Source organism: Dendropsophus ebraccatus, chromosome 6 (genome assembly GCF_027789765.1).
Source record: "Dendropsophus ebraccatus isolate aDenEbr1 chromosome 6, aDenEbr1.pat, whole genome shotgun sequence".
Taxonomy (NCBI): Eukaryota; Metazoa; Chordata; class Amphibia; order Anura; family Hylidae; genus Dendropsophus; species Dendropsophus ebraccatus.
In genome coordinates this window covers 87091150-87111183 of record NC_091459.1, presented here as the reverse complement: position 1 = coordinate 87111183, position 20034 = coordinate 87091150, and the positions used below count along the sequence as shown (strand labels likewise).

Sequence of the window (20034 nt, the reverse complement as noted above, 5' to 3'; positions counted from 1 at the left end):
AGTTGACTTGGACATGTGATGTCGCACAGAAAGTCGAGGACCAGTATATGCCGTATACTCTCCTGTATTTAATGTCTTTAAATGAGAGATTGGTTAAGGTTGCCCAACTGCACCTATGGATTAATTATACTGAGAACTAAATTAAATTAAAAGGATATACACATCATGACAATCCCTACAAAAAATGTTTAGCTGTTTCTACTGAAAAGTGGGAACTTTGTAATATGTGGTCAAATTAGCTCCTTCTAGCAACCCTTTCTATTAGGACAGGGTTCCACTTCTGTGACATGGTTGTCCATACATGGTAATTCTTTTTAAGGCTTCCTTTTCAGGCTGACCACTTCTTCCTATATTTTTTGTTTTCTTTTCTTTTCTCATTCTGTAAAATTTTATATTAGAAATCTAGCTTTAAACATTTAGTGGTGGCTCTACTCTGCTTTATGAAATGTGATCTGTACAATTTGTTCAGCCTTACTCATTGGATAAGGTCTATTATATATTGACATGACAGTAATGCTTCCCTGCATACTACTTTGTAGTTTACACTTTGTTTTTCTTTTTGCAGCAATTAAAGATAGAAAGGATAGCACAGAAGCAAGCAGAAGCTCCAGGGCAGTCCCAAGGCCTTGCATCGCCTTTAGGGGCACCTCCACAAGTTCCTTCAGCTTTTCCTTCCTCAGGACCCCAGTCCCAGCCACCGCTAAATTTCCAGCAGCCTCATCCATCACAACCAATGGGAATGAATATGCAGCATGGGCCTCAAGGACAGTTCAGGCCACAAGGGCCTCAAGTGTCTGCAGGTCCACAAGGTTTCATGGGTCCAGGTCCTCAAAACATACGACCTCAGGAAATGCATCCTGGAATGCCTAGACTTTCTGGGCCAGTTGGACCTATGGGACCTCAGGGTCCTCCTGGTAATCCTGGGCCACCTGGTCATTTGGCTCCTCAAATGCCACAAGGTCCAAGAGGAGTTCCACCGACCCATCACGGGATGCAGGGAGGGCCTGGCCCTCAAGGGCCTTTAATGGGTGTTGCTCCTAGAGGTGTCCAGCAAGGTCCTAACCAGGGAATGCTTATGGGGCATCCAGCACAAGATTTGAGAGGCCCTTCAGGTGCACTACTGGGACATGGACCTGATGTAAGAGGACCAATGGACATGAGAGGACCCCAGGATATGAGGGGACCGCCTGAAATCCATGGACCTCAAGATATGAGAGGTCTTCCTGACATGCGTGGCCCTCAAGACATGAGGGGTGGCCCAGATATGCGAGGTCCTCTAGACATACATGGCCCTCAGGACATCAGGGCTCCAGACTTGCGTGGGCCTCAGGATATGAGAGGACTTTCTGATATGCATGGTTCTGTAGACATGAGAGGTCCCCCAGATATGCGAGGTCCCCATGACATGCGTGGCCCTCATGACATGCGCGGCCCTCATGACATGCGCGGTCCCCCTGACATGCGTGGTCCTCCAGACTTGCGTGGCCCCCAGGATATGCGTGGACCTCCAGACATTCGTGGACTTCAGGATATGAGAGGACCCCCAGATATGCGTGGGCCTCCTGACATGAGGGGTGGCCCTTCTGACATGAGGGGTGGATCTGACATGCGTGGTCCTCCTGACATGAGGAGTGGCCCTCCTGATTTGAGAGGTGGTCCTGACATGCGTGGCCCTCCCGAAATGAGGGGAGGTCCAGATATGCGTGGCCTTCCTGAAATGAGGGGTGGCCTTCCTGAAATGAGAGGTGGTCCTGATATGCGTGGCCCACCTGACATGAGGGGTGGTCCTGATATGCGTGGTCCCCAGGACATGAGGGGTGGTCCTCATGACTTGCGAGGCCCACACGACATGAGACCTGATGTACGTGGTTCACAGGATATAAGAAGAACTGATATAAGAGGGCCGCATGATATGCGCGGCCAGCAACACCTGAGAGGTGTTCAGGACAGTAGGGGGCCATCTGATCTGCACGTTTCTCCAGACATACGAAGCCCTCAAGATATAAGGGGTCCTCAAGACATTCGAAATCTTCAAGATGTTAGAGGACCCCCGGATATGAGTGGTCCTCCTGAAATGAGAGGTCCCCAGAGCAGAGGGTCAAATTTGGGACTTTCTCAAGATACCCGTGGACAGTCAGTATCCCAAGGTCCCACAGGAAATTCACAAGGTCCTCACAATTCGCAGAATCCAAGGGCATCCCACCAATCACAACAGAAAACCCCATTACTGGGAGATGGTCCTAGGCCTTTTAACCAGGTAACTTCCTTTAATAATGACAGGAAATATTTTGATAGAAGACGCCATTTCTAATTTCAAATACTATTCTATTTGAAAGTGGTCTTTAGGGCCTAGTGATCTTTCAACTTCTGAATCCATTGCACTACAGGCCACCTAGAGCAAATCACTTTCTGCTTCTAAACTGACTTTGAGTCTGTTACGTAAAGTGTTTTTGCTGACTGTATTTTAACACTGTTTTTTTTTTGAGCCAGCCATAACTGAATATACATGGCAATTTACTATTCTATAGAGTTTAACTATAAAACCTTTAATAAACCTTAAGATAGTATTACCTCTGAGAGGAAATTTGAAGACAATGTGCAAAAAAGGAAGTATCAGCTTGTTTCAAGACTTGCCTTAGTAAAACTTTGTGAATGTGTGCCTGCACTGTAAATGGATAATGCTGAGTTTACAGATTTATACAGTATATTTTTATACAAAAAAAAGTATTTTGAGATCCACTGATAATAATAAATTTTTAAAGATTTTGCATCATTTGAAGTCTCTGCACTGAACAGGTTTTTTATTCAAGACAAAACCAGAATGCACCACAGGATCACAATAACACCTTTTAAGCGTGTCCATTGGTTCAAAAGATTTTTATATATCATGCATGGTTTTGATTTTTTTTTGCAAGGGGCTATGTAAGTGGTGATGAAAGAAACAGCAGGACAGCTAGAAAAGGGTTACCCTAAGCATTGAACAGTCTGACATTGTGCTGGGGATTTATCAAGTACACTACTATAGATAGCATGTTGGAGGAGAAGATGTTACAGGTGCACTGGGTTTGCAAGAAAAGTGTCACACTAAGCACTCCTTCAGAGATGAGAGGGAATCTTTGATTTTATTTACTATACATAGATGTGCATATCCTCACAGATGCAGGTACAAAGTCTTTTTCTCACCTCTCTTAAGCATGGAGTACATACTAAGCCCCACCCTCCACCTCCTATAATCTGTCTTGCTGATGCTGTTATTAGAGACATCAGCAGACAGAGGACATTGCATTGCAGGGCATGGTAATGCTGTTATGTGACGACGTACAGAAGTGTATATAGCCATACTATTATACAGTGCATAGATTGTCAAAAATTATCTCAGTCTTTACAGCAAAGGTTATAGTGCTGAGTAAAAATTCTTGTTAGTTTATTAAGGCAGCAGCATGTAAGTAAAATATATTGATGGGGTTTATATAGTGCACAACCAAATATATTTACCATGGAAAGATTGGGCATATCCATCAATGCATTACTAAAATCTTTGCTTGTATAGCACAACACTTGCTTGATGGCAAAACTGTGGAAGTATGCTGACTGCTAATGAATAAAGCTTACAAGGCATTATATGAGAAATGTATGAAGTAGTTTCCTTGTATATGAATGTTATGGTATAACACACAGAAAAGTTCACATTGTGCACTAATTATCCATTTGAAAAGAACACAAACACAGAAATGCACCTTGTTAATGAACCTTACTAACTATGTTACTATTAGAGATGAGCGAACCTCGAGCATGCTCGAGTTCATCCGAACCCGAGCGTTCAGCATTTGATTAGCTGCGGCTGCTGAAGTTGGATAAAGCTATAAGGTTGTCTGGAAAACATGGATACAGCCAATGACAATATCCATGTTTTCCACTTAGCCTTAGGGTTTTATCCAACTTCAGCAGCCACCGCTAATCAAATGCCGAACGCTCGGGCTCAGATGAACTCGAGCATGCTCGAGGTTCGCTCATCTTTAAAAGTAACATAGTTAATAAGGGTGGATTCATACTAAGGAATTCTCACGGATAAACTCCGCGGAGTTCCATCGGCTGGCCGCGCACCTTTCTGCTGGCTCCATAGACACCATTCTATGGGCCGGCGTATTCTGCTATTCGCCGAAAGAAGTGACATGTCAAGGCACGCGGACAGCTGACGGAATTCCGCGGATATTATCCGCTAGAATTCCTCAGTATGAACCCCCTAAGGTTGAAAAGAAGACGAGTCCATCAAGTTCATCCTAAAAAAAACTCTGTTGATTCAGTTAAAGGCAAAACCCCTATGAGGCAGATGCCAATTGCCCCATCCCAATGTAAAAATTCCTTCCCGACTACAAAATTGCAATCAGAATAAATCCCTGGATCAATTTCCTATCACATGTAATCTAGTGCCCATTACTTGTAATATTATATTTTTTAAGAAAAGCATCCAGGCTCTTGAACTTATTTAATGAGGTGTATATGTAGATCCCCATGTTTTCAGTATAGTAGCCTAAGTCAGAATCACAAATCCTTTACAATACATCATGGTACTGTTACTACAACAGCTACGACTTGTGCTGTAAATGATTATTCATTATTTCAGTTGCTGAATTTATATTTAACAAGTCACCTAACTCCCCATTTTTGTGAGAAAAGGTAGATTTATGTTAAAAAGGGTCCACTGTTGTCTGGAAAGGAGAAGACACACTGGATCCAAATGAGACTGGAAAATGCACGACAAGGCCCATTCCTAACAAAAAAAAAAAACACTCAAATTACTTGTCAGCATCCTTTTAAAGGGACTAGGTGCACAACATGCTATGAAGCAAAGGGATTATATACGGCAATGAGGGGACTCAGTATAGTTTTTTTTTTTTAGTAATTGGTCCTAGCCAACAACTTACACTAAATGGCCACTTAATGAGAGACACATATTTAGTAGCACTTTTGACCGCCTTTTGCTTTCAGAATTCCAGCAGTTCATCATGATATAGATTCCATTAGGTGTTGAAATCATTCTGCCGGAATATTGGCTTATGCAGGCAGGATAGTTGTCCTGACAGTTGTCGCAAAGTACTGAAGTAACGGGCCCTGAACAGAACTACTTTATCCCAGAGATGTTCTGTAGGCATAAGGCACTGTCATGTTTCTGCAACCAATCCATGACTATATGACCCTTGTGGCATGGTGCCCTGTCCTGTGGAAAGTATCCAAGTGTCCTAAAAAACAGTTACCATGAATAGATGAACCATGCTAGGATAAGCCTTACTGTCCAAACACTCTGAACCTCCCATCAGCATGCTGCAACAGAGATCTGAATTCATCAGACTAGCCTTGCCTTTCTATTTCCTTTACTCAGAGATGGCATTGGCACTGGAACTAGTTGTCTGCTGCTTAAGACATGCAGACATGCCATTTGGTGTTCCAGCTCTGTATTGGGCTGTAGTTTCCTTGACTGTGTGCCTCAAAATCATTAGAATTATTCTTACTCTGTGTTCTTTTAACCCCTCCACTCCTGATTTCTTGCACATAATGGAGCAGGTACAATAAGGCAGTGTTTCTACATTTGGGTTTTTGTTGCATTAATGTACATAATCAGTACCTATATTGTCTGTCTGGGCCTCTGAAACTACAATAATTTACTAGAATTCATTTCCTTTGAGGTAATGATGATCATGTTTTCCATCAGAGGGGTGCCATAGTTTATAATTGTACAGTATGTTATATAATATACTATACAAGTAAATTTCAGTGCCTACATTTTCTAGTTTGTCTGTATTCAACATTTTTCCATCCTGTAGCACCTTCCCCTTTAGAAAGCCAGCCGAGCGCAGTCTAATATTTTATTGTATTAAGGTGGCCATACACCTTAAAAACTTCTCTCTATAAACAAATGAGTCTGCAGTCCCATATACACAGATCTTTCCCGTTCTCCCTATACACATGATAGTTGATGTGTTCCTTATGGGGAGTAATAGGCTTTCGCCAGACTGCTCTAGTGCAAGCCTATTCCTCCCAGGACAAAAGGGTTGGAAAGTGAAAATCCATCATGCCAGAATCTGGAGGCCCCCATACACCTTAAGTGTTGGCCAAACCCAACACTAGTGGGAGATTTTGCCAACTTTAGCATCTAGTGTATAAGGCTGCTTTGGCTGTTAGAGCACCTTTTTAAGTGTTGCTTTCTTTAGATCCCACATGAACAAAAAATAATTAAATCTGTGAAGACATAAAGGCTTTAAGGTGGCCATACACATTAGATAAAAGTAGGTTGATGGTAGAACAACCGTTAAACAATTGTCTGATCCTCACAGCCATACACTTAATTCCACATTAACCTTTAAATTTGTTCGACCTGCCAGTACATGATCAATGTCACCGGGCAAAGGACGAACAATCAAGGAATATTCTTCTCCCAGTATATGTTTTATTCACAAGTGGTTATTCGTCCAGCTGTCACTCAGTAATTTCAAACATGGTCGACTTCTTTTCAGACAATAAGTCTGTTATCAGTTGGCTAAAATGAATGGGCTTAAATTTCAGTCCACAAATTATTGTCTTGGTCAAAATTGTTCACTTTCATCAACTTTTAAGGTCAGGTCTATGGACACCTTTATACCTTCAGCACATAGATTAGATGAGAAAGAAATAATAAGCTTGTCATTTGCATTTAAATTGTTGTGATCAAACCTTAAAATCATCTTTACATAAATGGTAATTTACCCATTGTCTTCCGTGCTTACATTGCATTACTCACTTTTTAGGCAGTAATCATTTGGTGGCCTCACACATTGCCCCTGTAACAGCGCAGAGCTGCCATTGTTACTCTTATCCAATAGTGTCCTCCCTGTGCCTCCAACTCTTGTGCAGACTAAAATGAACATTCAGTACAAGGGCAGGCAGGCATCCCTACACTCTGCTGGACATGTGTAGCCAGTCTCATAATCTTTCAGCCATGAATAAATGCAATTCTGCATATATAAAACATATCCAACAGTTTGATTGTGGATAAACATATGTTGCAGTGCACATTGATGAAAAAAAAAAACCCTAAGGGCTCGGCCACACTAGCGTTTTTCTTTGTTTCTAACGGATCCGTCTATATTAATTAAACGGATGAGCATAAACTGATGAGCAGACTGATGCAAACTGATTGCAAAATGTTCATCTCTTTTTAATGGTCCGTTTGTATTTTGGCTTAAAAAAACTGACTTTTGTACATCGGTTTGCATCAGTCAGCATCCGTTTTTATATCCATTTATTTTTCTTCTATGGTTTCTTGCTGCTTCTGGGCATGCTCAGTGCAAAAACGGATAAAAAAAACAGATGTGAACGGAAATACCTTCCGTTTTAGATCCGTCCTCATTGACTACAATGTAAAAAAAAAATGGAAGTGCACTTTCCGTTCGTGATCCGTTTTTTTAAGTGGAAAGAAAAATACTGCAAACACTATTTTTTCTTCCGTTCAAAAAAACGGATCTTGAACGGATTGCATGCAAACGGAGCACAATTAGGGCAAACGGAGCACACTAAAATATAATGGGAGTCTATGGGGATTTTAACAGATCCGACTTACTCCAAAATGGAAAAGGTAGACGGAATGGTGCCGGATGGTCAAACGCTGATGTGAACGTAGCCTAACATTAAGAAACAAAATGTAATCCATCCTTTTCCCTTCTATATATTACTGTGAAATACACATACAGGAGAAATGGAAAGTCCAAGTCAAAGCAGATGATAATCAGCTATTCATATAGTAATATTGTTAATGTTCCTGTACTTTATTTCTGCAAAACAGTAATGAGGAAATAAAAATGTAAAAGCAAACCCAATATTAGAGGGTTTCATCCAGATAAAGCCAATTTTTGGTCTTTTTTTATTTATTTTTTTTAATATGCAAAAGGTGAATGGTAAAAATTGTATTAAGGCTTTACTGTAAGCCTTTATTTAATTTATTCCTCAGGGTGGCAAAGGCCAGGCCCCTCCTCCTTTATTACCGGGCCTAGGAGGTCAGGCGAACTCTCAAGGACGTCCACCACCACTGGGCCAAGGTCCCAGCCCCAACAAAGGTATTTTATTGTCTCTCATGGTATTTGTTAGTTGTTGTTGTTGTTAGTAAATGGTTTTTCTTGCGATCTAAGATCGTTGAAACAAAGTTGTGTTTTTGTTTTTTTGTTTTTTCTTTTTTTGTTATTTTTTACATGAGCAGATGACAGCTTAATATGAATGTTGATCGACTATGTACAAGTTTGTCAGTATTCATCTTGGGAGCCTTTACACGGCTCAGTTTTTGGCTGTGAAGGGCTGTGCAACCAAATGCTGGACTGATCATGCAGCCATTCACTCCCATCAATGTCAGCAGCACATCCAGTTTACTGGGGGAGATAGTGCAGCCCAATAAATAGTTTGTTAGCATAACCTTGCATTTACACTTCTGTGACTTAGCAGTAAATAGAGCAGAAAAAAATCTGCACCAGATCGTATGCAAGTTGTGGATTTTGAGATGTGTTCCAGAAATTTGCAGTGGTTTTCAGCCATTGCAATACAAGTGTGAAATCCTAATGTAACATTTTGGGATTTGACAGGATATTTTTGCCTGCCTTTTTCTGCATTTTTCTTTCTAATATTTTCTGACATTATAAAGGAAGTAAAGATTGGTGGAGAAAAAAAACTATGATAAAAAAAAACTTAACAATTCAATCCCAGTTTAGCTTTTAGGGATTAGAAATCTATTATTTAGTATATTTGTTGTCTTTGAAGTTGTGCACGATGTTATACATTCCAGATTCAGAGAATTTTTATTTTGTTTTGGGCGTTTAGGTGACCTGCGTGGTCCTTCAAATCATCAGTCTGATCGGAGGCGTGAGCCAAGCCCTTTCAGAGGTGGACCAGAGTGGGTAGACTCTAGAGACAATAGAGGACCACCTGACAGAAGGGGTCCACACTCTGAGGTACATGAGCGCTCAGATGATTTCCATCCAGATGATCGTTATGGACCAAGAGGACGAGACTTTGATGGGAGAAGTAGTGGCCCCCCGTCGCAAGATGAAAAGTGGAGGCGTGGTGGTTCAGGCCCGCAGTTTGCCTCAAATCATAGAGATTTCCCTGATAGAGAAGGGAGAGATCCAAGCAGATGGGAGGGAAGGAGACACTCTGATGAGCAGTATGCCAGGGACTCTGAAGATATACGTTTCCGGGGACAAAGAGATGATAGGTGAGTTACATGTCATCAGATAGTACATTCATGTCATTGGGGGGTGCCGTAGCTTGGCAATAGAGCAGTCTAAACCCACCTTCATATAGACCCTGCACAGTTTGAGTATTATACCTCACTGATACTTTCCTATTCCACAGCAAGCATATTCCTGTATCAGGTTGAACAATCATGCCAACAGAAGACAGTCTGTCTCGTTTCATCTTATGATGGTTTTAGACGGAACGATTTATCGTTTGAATTTGCACCATAACGATCGAATTCGAACGATAATCGTACGTGTAAATGCAGCGAAAGATCAAGCGACGAGCGAGAAATTGTTCATTTTGATCTTTCAACAACTTCTCAAATCGTCGTTGATCGTTCGCAAAAAATTCGCAGATCGTTCCATGTAAACATTCTTTCAACGATTTCACCTATGTATGAGATAGGCTTAAGCTATCGCAAAACGATTTTTCCGTACGATGTATCGTTCCGTGTAAACGCTGATCGTTATGAAAAAAACATCGTTCATTCAAAATCGTTAATCGTGCGATCGGGCGAATTATCGCTCCGTGTAAAACCACCATTAGAGTTACTTTATGGACTCTGGGCCTGAAATGTGCAGACTTTATTTTACTGCTCTGGGAAGGTATTTTTAACCAGACATATACCTGTGCCTCAGAGAACTACTTATCAGCCTTTAGCGGTGAAGTAGTAATTATGACTACATGTTAATAAGCTATATCCATTTTTTGCAGTTGCTAAAGGATTTGATATACACTTGAGTATTTCAGGCACATAAGGGCTGTACTCATATGATGACAGGCACCACAAATCAGTGTGTGTGTGTGTGTGGGGGGGGGGGGGGTGTTATGCCATAATTTTTTATAATCCCCAGTCACCAGTATTCAGGAGGTACTGTTCAGCTCCATCATTGATTTATACTATGCATAGGCAGAAAGCTTTCAGTCAGTAGCAGGTGGACAGTCACTGTGTAGTCCTAGCTAAAAAGAAACACAGTAAAGCATGTAGGATATACTCTAAATCAGAGGCTTTGTCATCAGGTGTATGTTGCCCACAGACAGACCTTTTCCTCCATTGTATTGCACACAAAAATCCAAAACATACCGTGTCCGGTGCCAAAACCAAGATTTATTTTTTTGACGGTATCACGGTGCCAGCTGAACCATTGAAATGTTTACTGGGTGTGGTAGAATCTGTCGATGAACCCTCAGAAATTGAATTAGCCATTTGGAGGATACTTTATCAGGCTCGCAAACTCATCAGGAGGCATTTAACTTGGTCCACAACGCCGACTATTAATGAGCTGAAAGTTATTAGGTTGGGAAAAGGGCTTTAGAAGAAACATGAAGCCATTTCTAAATTTAAAACTATCTGGGGACTGTGGGTGGATACTCCGAGGCAGCCCTACAGATTCATACAGTACACGTCAATGGAGGCTTACTTCTTGTTGATGGGTCACAACAGCTGCTAGGTGACGAGATAGCATATCCTAGGTGTGTAACAACACCACCACCCCATCCCCCCCCCGCGCCTGCCATGGAGTAATGTGCCTTTATTTTGACTACCTCCATGATACTGTTTTACAATGTTGTTCTTTTTTGTTTCTTAATACAAAGAATCTGATTAAAAAAAAAAAAAAAAAAAATACATTTTATCCTATTTTGTGTCTGTTATGTTGACGTATAGTGTTTGTATGGAATGGATTGATGTGCCCTCTACATCATATTGCTTTATGTCACCATATTACTCTTACATTTTCAGTTTCCGTCGGAGTGGGCCCCCAAGACAAGAGGGTCGTGGCTCTCGTGGACGGGAAGGGTTCTCTAGCTCGGATGACTTTGGCTCTAGTGATGGCTATGATAAAGATGAGCCTGGTAGAGGACGAGAGAGTTCCAGGGGACGTGGTCGTGCTCCTCAAAGAGGTGAAGTGTTACAGTAGAGGTATCGGTTAACTAACCTCTGCCATGTTCTCTTAGTTATGTATAGTGATGTGCTTACTTTGGGTTCAGTATACTTTTTAGAAGACCTTTATTAATGTCCTTTTTTCATAGCACATTAGTCTTCTGTTACAGGGCCTTACAAGTTTTCAGCCTTAGATGGTTTAGCCAGCCTATTCTCTGGATATGTGGCCTTTGCTCAGGATAGGCCATCATTTATAGATCATGGGGTTCTGAAAAGTTCACAATGATATACCTACAAAAAAATGTTATGCTCTTGAAATCATAGACACACGATGATGATAGTGTTAGTAATAGAAATATATTTTAGCAAGATTATAGCTATTCTGTAATAGCCCCTGATGTTTGTTTTGCCAAACAGAAGCAAGAAAAGGTCTTCTACCTACTCCAGATCAGTTTCCTAGTTCAGATCGTGGCCCTAATCACCAGTCCCGGGACCCTGGCAGAGATGCAGGTAAATCTGAGCCTCATTACAAGATGACATTTCCTATTCTGTAGAGATCATTTCTAGTTATCTCAGTAGTTAGTAGTTATCTCAAATATAAAGAAAAAAAGCAAACAATTGGCTGCACATTCACATGTTATACATTGATCTGTTGCTTCACAGCAAAATTTACAGAAACTGACATCGTTGATTTTGATCTACTGTAATTGTATGAGCCCACTTGCCACTTCACAGTCACCTCTTTCCAATAAGCCTAAAAGACATAGCATTATGTGACCACCAGTGCCCAGACTAAGTGGTCACTTCATGATTATCACAAGCAAGATTCTATCAAATGAAAACTGCTCTAGTATACAGCTGGAGGCAGATAACACAGGACCTATCATTGACAAGATGTGACAGCCACAGCTCACTACTTCCTCTTCCTCCCCTGCACAGTAACTTCTAGCAGGCCACAAGACATCTATAAAATTCAGGGAGTCATCTCCAGACTACAGGTTCCTTTGATGCAAAAAGGACATGCTTTTTATGACTGTAACTAGTTAAAGAGTTTGGCCTTGTCTCCAGATGTGCCAGACTTTAAAGATATTGTAGTACGGAGCCTATGTTGTGCGATCTGCACGAAGGTGGGCTCAATAACTACTTCCTGTTGTTGGACCGCATTGCTATGTCTGAATCCTGTTGGAAGAACTCAGTAGCAGCTCCAACAAAATGCTGCATCATAATTGTATATAGAAATGTAAATTAAAACACACCTAAAAAATAAATTTGTACCAGTATCTAGATTTAGTTAAAAAGCAAAATAAATTACAACAACTGAGCATATAACAAAGTGACAGAATGTGAATAGCGCTCACTCCTTTTCTTACCGTGTTCTAATTATATTTAAGAACGTGTCTTACATCAAGTAGTATTATACACTTTTAACACTTACATTCAATTTATTACATTATATTATGTCCCTCAATGTAACTGCTCAGGTCCTGATCACTTCCAAGGCAGCCCTCGCCGGGACATTCCAACTCCTGATGGTCACTCCCCAGCCAGCAGGGAACGCTCCTCCTCTTTGCAGGGAATGGACATGGCTTCCTTACCACCACGCAAGAGACCCTGGCATGATGGCCCTGGAACCCCTGATCACAGAGATATAGAACCAGGTCTATCAGATGATCCAGGTAAAGGTAATTTTTACAATTTCATTTGCTGAAAATAATCACAAATTAAAGAAGAGTCCAAGAAAAAGCTACATAAATGGTGTAGAGAGAAAGCACTTTAGGAAGATTAATACATGTTAATCATTTAGGTCTAATACCACATACCAAATATTATCACTATCCTATACAAACTTGATACTTATACAATGTTTGCATTCAGAGGAATGAATTTTATCCATGTCTGTATCCCAAGTATGACATCTGGCAGGTCAACCAAACTGATTTTACAACAACATAGTTCTATATGTTCTGAAAGTATAGTTCAGTAAAACCATAAAAGTTTTTGTGTTACACCCAGAAATAGGCATATTACTGATACAATACACCTATCTAAGTGAGGTGTTATCGATGTGCCACCCTGCTGATCCCCAGCACCTCTGAGTCGTCCCCTCCCCCCAATCCCCTTTCCATTATCAGAGTAGAGGTAAACAACACATATGCTCAGCCACTACTTATTCTGTATAGGAAGCAAGGCCCTGATTTTTCAAAGGATGTAAAATTTACATTTGTGTAAACTGCCCACAGCAACCAATCACAGCTCCTCTTTCATTTTACCAAGCTGAAAGCTGAGCTGTGATTGGCTGCTATGGGCAGTTTACACCAGTGTATATTTTACAACCTTTGATTAATCTCTACCTAAAAACATTGCAGATTTCAGCAAATGTTTAAAAGCACCATAGAGGATGAATAGAGTGGTAGTCCAGCATGTACACTGCTGTTCCATGGAGATTAAATAAAATTGAGGTCGAGCATGTGCACTGCTGTTCCATAGAGAGAGAGGAGAACAGTGGTTGAGCATGTGCAGTGTTGTTCCATAGAGAGAGGAGAGCAGTGATTTATCATGTGCACTAATGTTCCATAGAGAGAGAGAGAGGAGAACAGTGGTTTAGCATGTGCACTAATGTTCCATAGAGAGAGAGGAGAACAGTAGTTTAGCATGTGCACTGCTGTTCCATAGAGAGAGAGGAGAGCAGTGGTTGAGCATGTGCACTAATGTTCCATAGAGAGAGCGGAAAACAGTGGTTTAGCATGTGCACTGCTGTTCCATAGAGAGAGAGAGAGGGGAGAGAGCAGTGGTTGAGCATGTGCACTAATGTTCCATAGAGAGAGAGAGGAGAACAGTGGTTTAGCATGTGCACTGCTGTTCCATATAGAGAGAGAGAGGGGAGAGAGCAGTGGTTGAGCATGTGCACTAATGTTCCATAGAGAGAGAGAGGAGAACAGTGGTTTAGCATGTGCACTGCTCTTTCATTCACTCTGGACATTGTTGTGATCAGACCTCAAGCTATTAACTAGTTATCCCCCTATCTTGTTCATAGGCTAAAATATCCCCTAACTCCATTAATATTTTTATATTTTCAAATTATATATTTTCAAATTATACATCAGACATTTTGTGTTTCCTTTTTGTGTTATAACATTGTGTTTTTTTCTGTTTTGTAATTCTTTCAGGGCCACCATCCAGGTCACAGAGACTAAGCCGCTCAAGCTCTCAAGAACAAGATGAAGGCTTGTCTAGGGGTAATCGAGGGAGCTGGGGCAGAGGGGGGTCTGGAACAAGCAGCAATATGAACTCTCAGTGGAGAGGGGGTCCTCGAGGTAGCGGAAGTAGTAGTGGAGGAGGAAGGAATCGATAAGATCACCTGACAAATATCTTGTTCCCAAGTCCATATTGGACCAAATATGAACTGAATTTTTAGTGGCTAAGAACAGCATCAATGCTGAAGAGATCCTTCTTTGAGATTCTAGACACTTTTACAAGAACTGGAACACTGGAAGCAACGTTTTGGACTTCAGAGAACTCAAAAACCAACATATTTGTTTTCTCTTTCTGTTAAGGTTTTTCACATGGTGTTCAGTCCACACAACCATCACTTGTCCTTTTCTCCAGAGACAACTGTTATAAACAGCAAATCCTTGTGTACAGTTTGTTGGCAATTGAGTTAAGTTTTTTTTTTGTATGAAATGCTGAATGTAATATGTTTAAGAAATAACTAAGGGAGAAAAAAAGGGAGTGTCTTTCTAAAAGTTATTTGATGCTTTAAGTGTGAAAGCTTCCGTGTTTCTGTGTAATACTTTGAATTTTACATCCACATTTCAATATTATGAACAAATCTTCTGGAGGACACAAAAAGCAGAAATATATTTCTTAAAGGGATTATCCAGGATTAGAAAAAAAACAGCTACTTTATTGCAAAAACGGAACCACCCCTATACCCAGATTGTGTGAGGTATTACAATTCAGCTCCATTCACTTCAATGCAAATCCGCACCCAGTGGCCAAAAGGATGGGTGGTCTTAAATAAAGCCCCACCCCCAGTTTCCCAGACTGATTTACTAAGAGGTGTCTGCCTCCTAGTAAATCCATCTGGCTTTGCGCCTGGCACAGGCATTGTGAGCCTCTTTCCCACCGTACCAAGCCACCCTGCCCACCCATCAGGCAAGCATGGATACGGCTGGCATATGCCATGGTAAAGGGGGAATCTGCCACTTTCCCATGGTGTATGCCTGGGGTGCATTTTGATAACTGTCCCCCAAAATGTATAGTTGTTTGTTTATACTCACAAAATGCATTTAAAAAAAATCATACAAAGAAGCACATTCTTCCTCCTTGACAAACCCTGGGTTTTGCCTTCTGGCCTCATCCTGGGGCAGTGACATTGAAGAACAGAACAGTGATTTATAGACACTTGACAACCAAGTGGAACTAAAAAGACTTTACATGAGAAAGTGACCAGGGCTGTGGAGTCAGTAAGCTGCTGCTCCGACTCCTGATTTTATCAGGGACCGACTCCTTCATAAATTGCCAGTTAGACACCAGGGGAGGTATTGACATAACACTGGTGTAAAGTAGACCTGGCTCAGCAGCTTCAGTAAAATGTTCTACATCAGGGATGTCAAACTCAGGCCCTCCAGCTGTTGCAAAACTACAACTCCCATCATGCCTGGACAGCCAAAGCTTTAGTAACTGCAGCTATGTCCCGCCTCGCTCACTGATTGAGGGGTCATTTCTGAGTGGGGCCATGATGTCACAGAATTGGCAGCCAGGCGGAGACCATGAGCCTTGAAGCTGCACTATGGGGACAGGTATAGGACTTAAAACCTATTACAGAGTTTCTTAAAATTGCTTATACTACTGATTTCTGCAATAAAAAAAAAATATGACAGTTACGCTTTATCAGCCAGAAAAGCCTCTTTCTGTACTCAAGAAGCAATCTCCCAGCCTCCCCCCCCCCCCCCCCCCCCCCGACTTCTTATCTGTGCATTATCAGGCAAACACGTCTTCATTACAGAGAAGCCAGTGAAGATGGGTTCTGCTCTCTCCATTCTATCCTTATTGGAGGGGCCGAGGGAGATGAGGGAGCAGGAAGAAGTGACATGAAGGTCAGCTGTTTGTAGACTCTCTGGACACCTAAACCGCAGGATTCAGGTGTCAGAAAGGTCAGTGCTTATCTATGAACTTACTGAGAGAAGATTGCAGGGTGTTGTGCTGTGCAGGACTGCTCCGTGCTCAGTCACTCCTCTCAGCCCCTTCCCTCTCCATAGCCACATAATAGACACAGAAATCCTGCTGCTTCTGAAGTGAAAGGAGAGCCTGGGAGATTTTTCAGTCCAGAAGGAAACTCTTTTGGTTTATAAAACCTATTACAGAGTTTCTTAAAATCGCTTGTACTATTGATATTTAATGTTTTAAAAAAAAAAAATGACCCTGAAATGACAGTTACGCTTTAATTATGATCCCACCATTCCTGTCCCCCCTAGATTTTTCACTGTTGTCTAGAGTACCCCTTTTATTTCTGCCTCTCTCTAATACACATGCAGCCTTCTTCAGCCATAGCAAACGCACACACACACATAGCCTGCTGCAGCCATAGTACACTAAAGTAAACACACAATCTTCTCCCACATTGACTGAAGTAGTGGTTACTGCTACACTATTTATGGCTTCTCCTCCTCCTCTGTATTGCACAGGATATCTTCATATTACACTGCAGCTCTTAAACAAGCATCCAGCATCCGGGAACAGAACAGCACAGATCTAACACACACCCACACCTCTTCCAGCACAGAAACAAACTGTCAAATAGTCACTGATAACATCTCCCAGACCCACATTATTTTATAGGGCCAGTGATTTATTTCTGATATATGGAGGAAAGGTCCTTAGACAGAACATAAAATAGATTGATGAGTAACATTTATAAAATTCCTATAAAAACTCAATTATAAAATTTTGAAAAATTTTTTTTTAGAGCTAGAGTTGGTACATTTTTTCCAATTATGACTTCAGTAGGGTGATGGTGCAGATAGCCAGCTGCAACGGGCTTTAGGACCATGTGTAATCCCGGCTTGTGAAGGGCGCAGGTGTCCAAGGTACCACAGATAGCGGTAGTTATTGCATTAAAGGAATATTTATTAAAAAACGACGCGTTTCGGCCCCCAAATATAAGGTGGCCTTTCTCAAGTTTATCAAGTTTCTCAAAGGCCACCTTATATTTGGGGGCCGAAACGCGTCGTTTTGTAATAAATATTCCTTTAATGCAATAACTACCGCTATCTGTGGTACCTTGGACACCTGCGCCCTTCACAAGCCGGGATTACACATGGTCCTAAAGCCCGTTGCAGCTGGCTATCTGCACTATCCATCGTACGACTTCCTTGAACGTACCCCGGCAGGAGCTGCGGTGTCCTATTCTTTATGCCTGCTATAGAGTTGTGCCTATAATACAGCACAACTCCCTTAGGTGAGTGCAACACCCCCCCTTTCCGTGCTTGACACTCTTTTACCATTATTTATTGCACCAGGAGGCGCCCCCGTTTCTTCTCCTTCTTCTCTCCCTGTGTTTCAGTAGGGTGAGGGGTACTCCAGAGGAAAAAAAAATCAAATTTGTGCCAGAAACCTATACAGATATTATTATTATTTTTTTTTTTTTTTAAAGTCTTCCAGTACCTGTTAGCTGCTGTATGTCCCACAGCAGCTGTGTGTTCTTTCCAGTCCTCCAGGCTCCCTACTGACACCTGTATTTATATCAGGAATTGTGCAGAGCAGGAGAGGTTTTCTGTGGGGATTTGCTTCTGGTCTGGACAGTTCCTGTCACAGACAGAGGTGGCAGCAGAGAGCACTGTCAGTTAGTTTTTTTTTTCCAATAGAAGTTATTTACAAATTGGTATAACTTTTTGGCATATGTGGATCAGATTTTTTTTTTCTGCAGTGTACCTGTTGTATGGTGGAGCATTGCATTACCAGGAGGACCACACCCCAAACAGACTTAGGGTGCGTTCACACCTACAGGATCCACAGCAGATCTGCAGCAGATTTGATGGTGCAGATTTGATGCTGTGTTCAGTTATTTAAATGAAATCTGCTGCGGATCCGGTAAGTGTGAACGTACCCTTAACCTCTTAAGGACATATGACGTACCCCTACGTCATATGTCCTCACTTGCACTTCAAAGCGGGGCCGCGCGGCGGCCCCGCTTTGAAGTGCCGCGATCCCGGGTGCCGCGAGTAGCCCGGGACCGCTGCTATTAGCGGGCACGGTCTGATCGCCGTGCCCGCTAATTAGCTAATCGGAGGCAGCTGTCAAAGTTGACAGCTGCCTCCGATTACCGGAGGCAATGTTTCCCTGGGGTCTAGTGGGGGAGATCGCTCCTCCGGGACCTTGTCCCGGAGGAGCGATCTCCGTTACTGATGCCGGCCGGGGACGCATCCAAGATGGCGCCGTCCTCGGCTCGGCACTCGTTCGTTTTCGGCTGCAGCAGCCGAAAGCAAACGAGTGCCGATCTCATGGATCTCTGCAGCATATCTATGCTGCAGAGATCTCAATGAGAGATCCAAGTGTATATACTAGAAGTCCCCCAGGGGGGCTTCTAGTATATGTGTAAAAAAAAAAAAAAAAAGTGTTGTTTATAGTAAAAAGCCCCCTCCCCTAATAAAAGTCTGAATCACCCCCCTTTTCCCAGGTTTTAAATAAAAGTAAACAAATAAATAAACATGTTTGCTATCGCCGCGTGCGTAATCGCCCAAACTATTAATTAATCACATTCCTGATCTCGTACGGTAAACGGCGTCAGCGCAAAAAAATCCCAAAGTGCAAAATTGCGCATTTTTGGTCGCATCAAATCCAGAAAAAATTTTATAAAAAGCGATCAAAAAGACGTATATGGGCAATCAAGGTACCGATAGAAAGATCACATCATGGCGCAAAAAATGACACCTCGCACAGCCCCATAGACCAAAGGATAAAAGCGCTATAAGCCTGGGAATGGAGCGATTTTAAGGAACGTATATTGGTTAACAACGGTTTGAATTTTTTATAGGCCATCAGATACAATATAAGTTATACATGTTATATATCGTTTTAATCGTAACAACTTGAGGAACATGCATAACAAGTCAGTTTTACCCCAGGGCGAATGGCGTAAAAACACATTTCCCCCAAATAAAAGAAATGCTTTTTTTTTCAATTTCACCACACTTTGAATTTTTTTCTGGTTTCGCAGTATACTTTATGCAAAAATTCAGCCTGTAATTGCAAAGTACAATTAGTGACGCAAAAAATAAGGGGTCATGTGGGTTTCTAGGTGGAAAAATGCAAGTGCTATGGCCTTTTAAACACAAGGAGGAAAAACCGAAAACGTAAAAACGAAAATGGGCCCTGTCCTTAAAGGGTTAAAGGGGTTATCCAGCACTACAAAAACATGGCCACTTTTCCCCCTCTCTTGTCTCCAGATTGTGTGGGGTTTGAAACTCAGTTCCATTGAAGTAAATGAAGCTTAATTGCAAACCACACCTGACCTGGAGACACGAGAGGGGGAAGAGTGGCCATGTTTTTGTAGCACTGGATAACCCCTTTAATAAGAAGAGCACAGGACTAGTGACTTATGTATTTAATTGGATAGTATCAGACAAGGCAGGGACATGCCCCACACTGGTAACACCCACTTGGCTATTAAAGAGAAAACGAACATCCAGCAGTGGTGATATATGGTTAAAAGGAAGTGGTCTTTAATAATTCTTGTTAAAAAGATGCATCCAAATGGTACAAGAGTGTGATATTCTGATGCATTTCATTCTAAAAGACCTTAGATCATGATACCAGATGCTACTGGTGCAGTCAGAACACTTTGCAGCACAGTGAAGTTTAGACAAATGTGAACTTGCCATCATTTTGCTGTG

At 41.8% G+C, this 20034-nt stretch overlaps 1 protein-coding gene across 10 annotated transcripts in view; it reads left to right on the top strand.

Moving 5' to 3' along the window:
- Positions 1-14781, top strand: part of WDR33 (WD repeat domain 33) — a 95139-nt gene extending 80358 nt beyond the window's left edge. For 9 of the 10 annotated variants that reach the window (XM_069975331.1, XM_069975323.1, XM_069975330.1 and 6 more), the window contains 7 exons: positions 566-2257; positions 7982-8087; positions 8839-9232; positions 11000-11160; positions 11558-11650; positions 12622-12822; positions 14308-14781. In XM_069975331.1, the coding sequence (XP_069831432.1) occupies positions 566-2257; positions 7982-8087; positions 8839-9232; positions 11000-11160; positions 11558-11650; positions 12622-12822; positions 14308-14492 (2832 nt within the window). In that variant the 3' untranslated portion in view covers positions 14493-14781. The remainder of the gene's footprint in view (positions 1-565; positions 2258-7981; positions 8088-8838; positions 9233-10999; positions 11161-11557; positions 11651-12621; positions 12823-14307) is intronic. The other variant, XM_069975324.1, reaches the window with a different exon arrangement.
- Positions 14782-20034: the final 5253 nt, after the last annotated feature.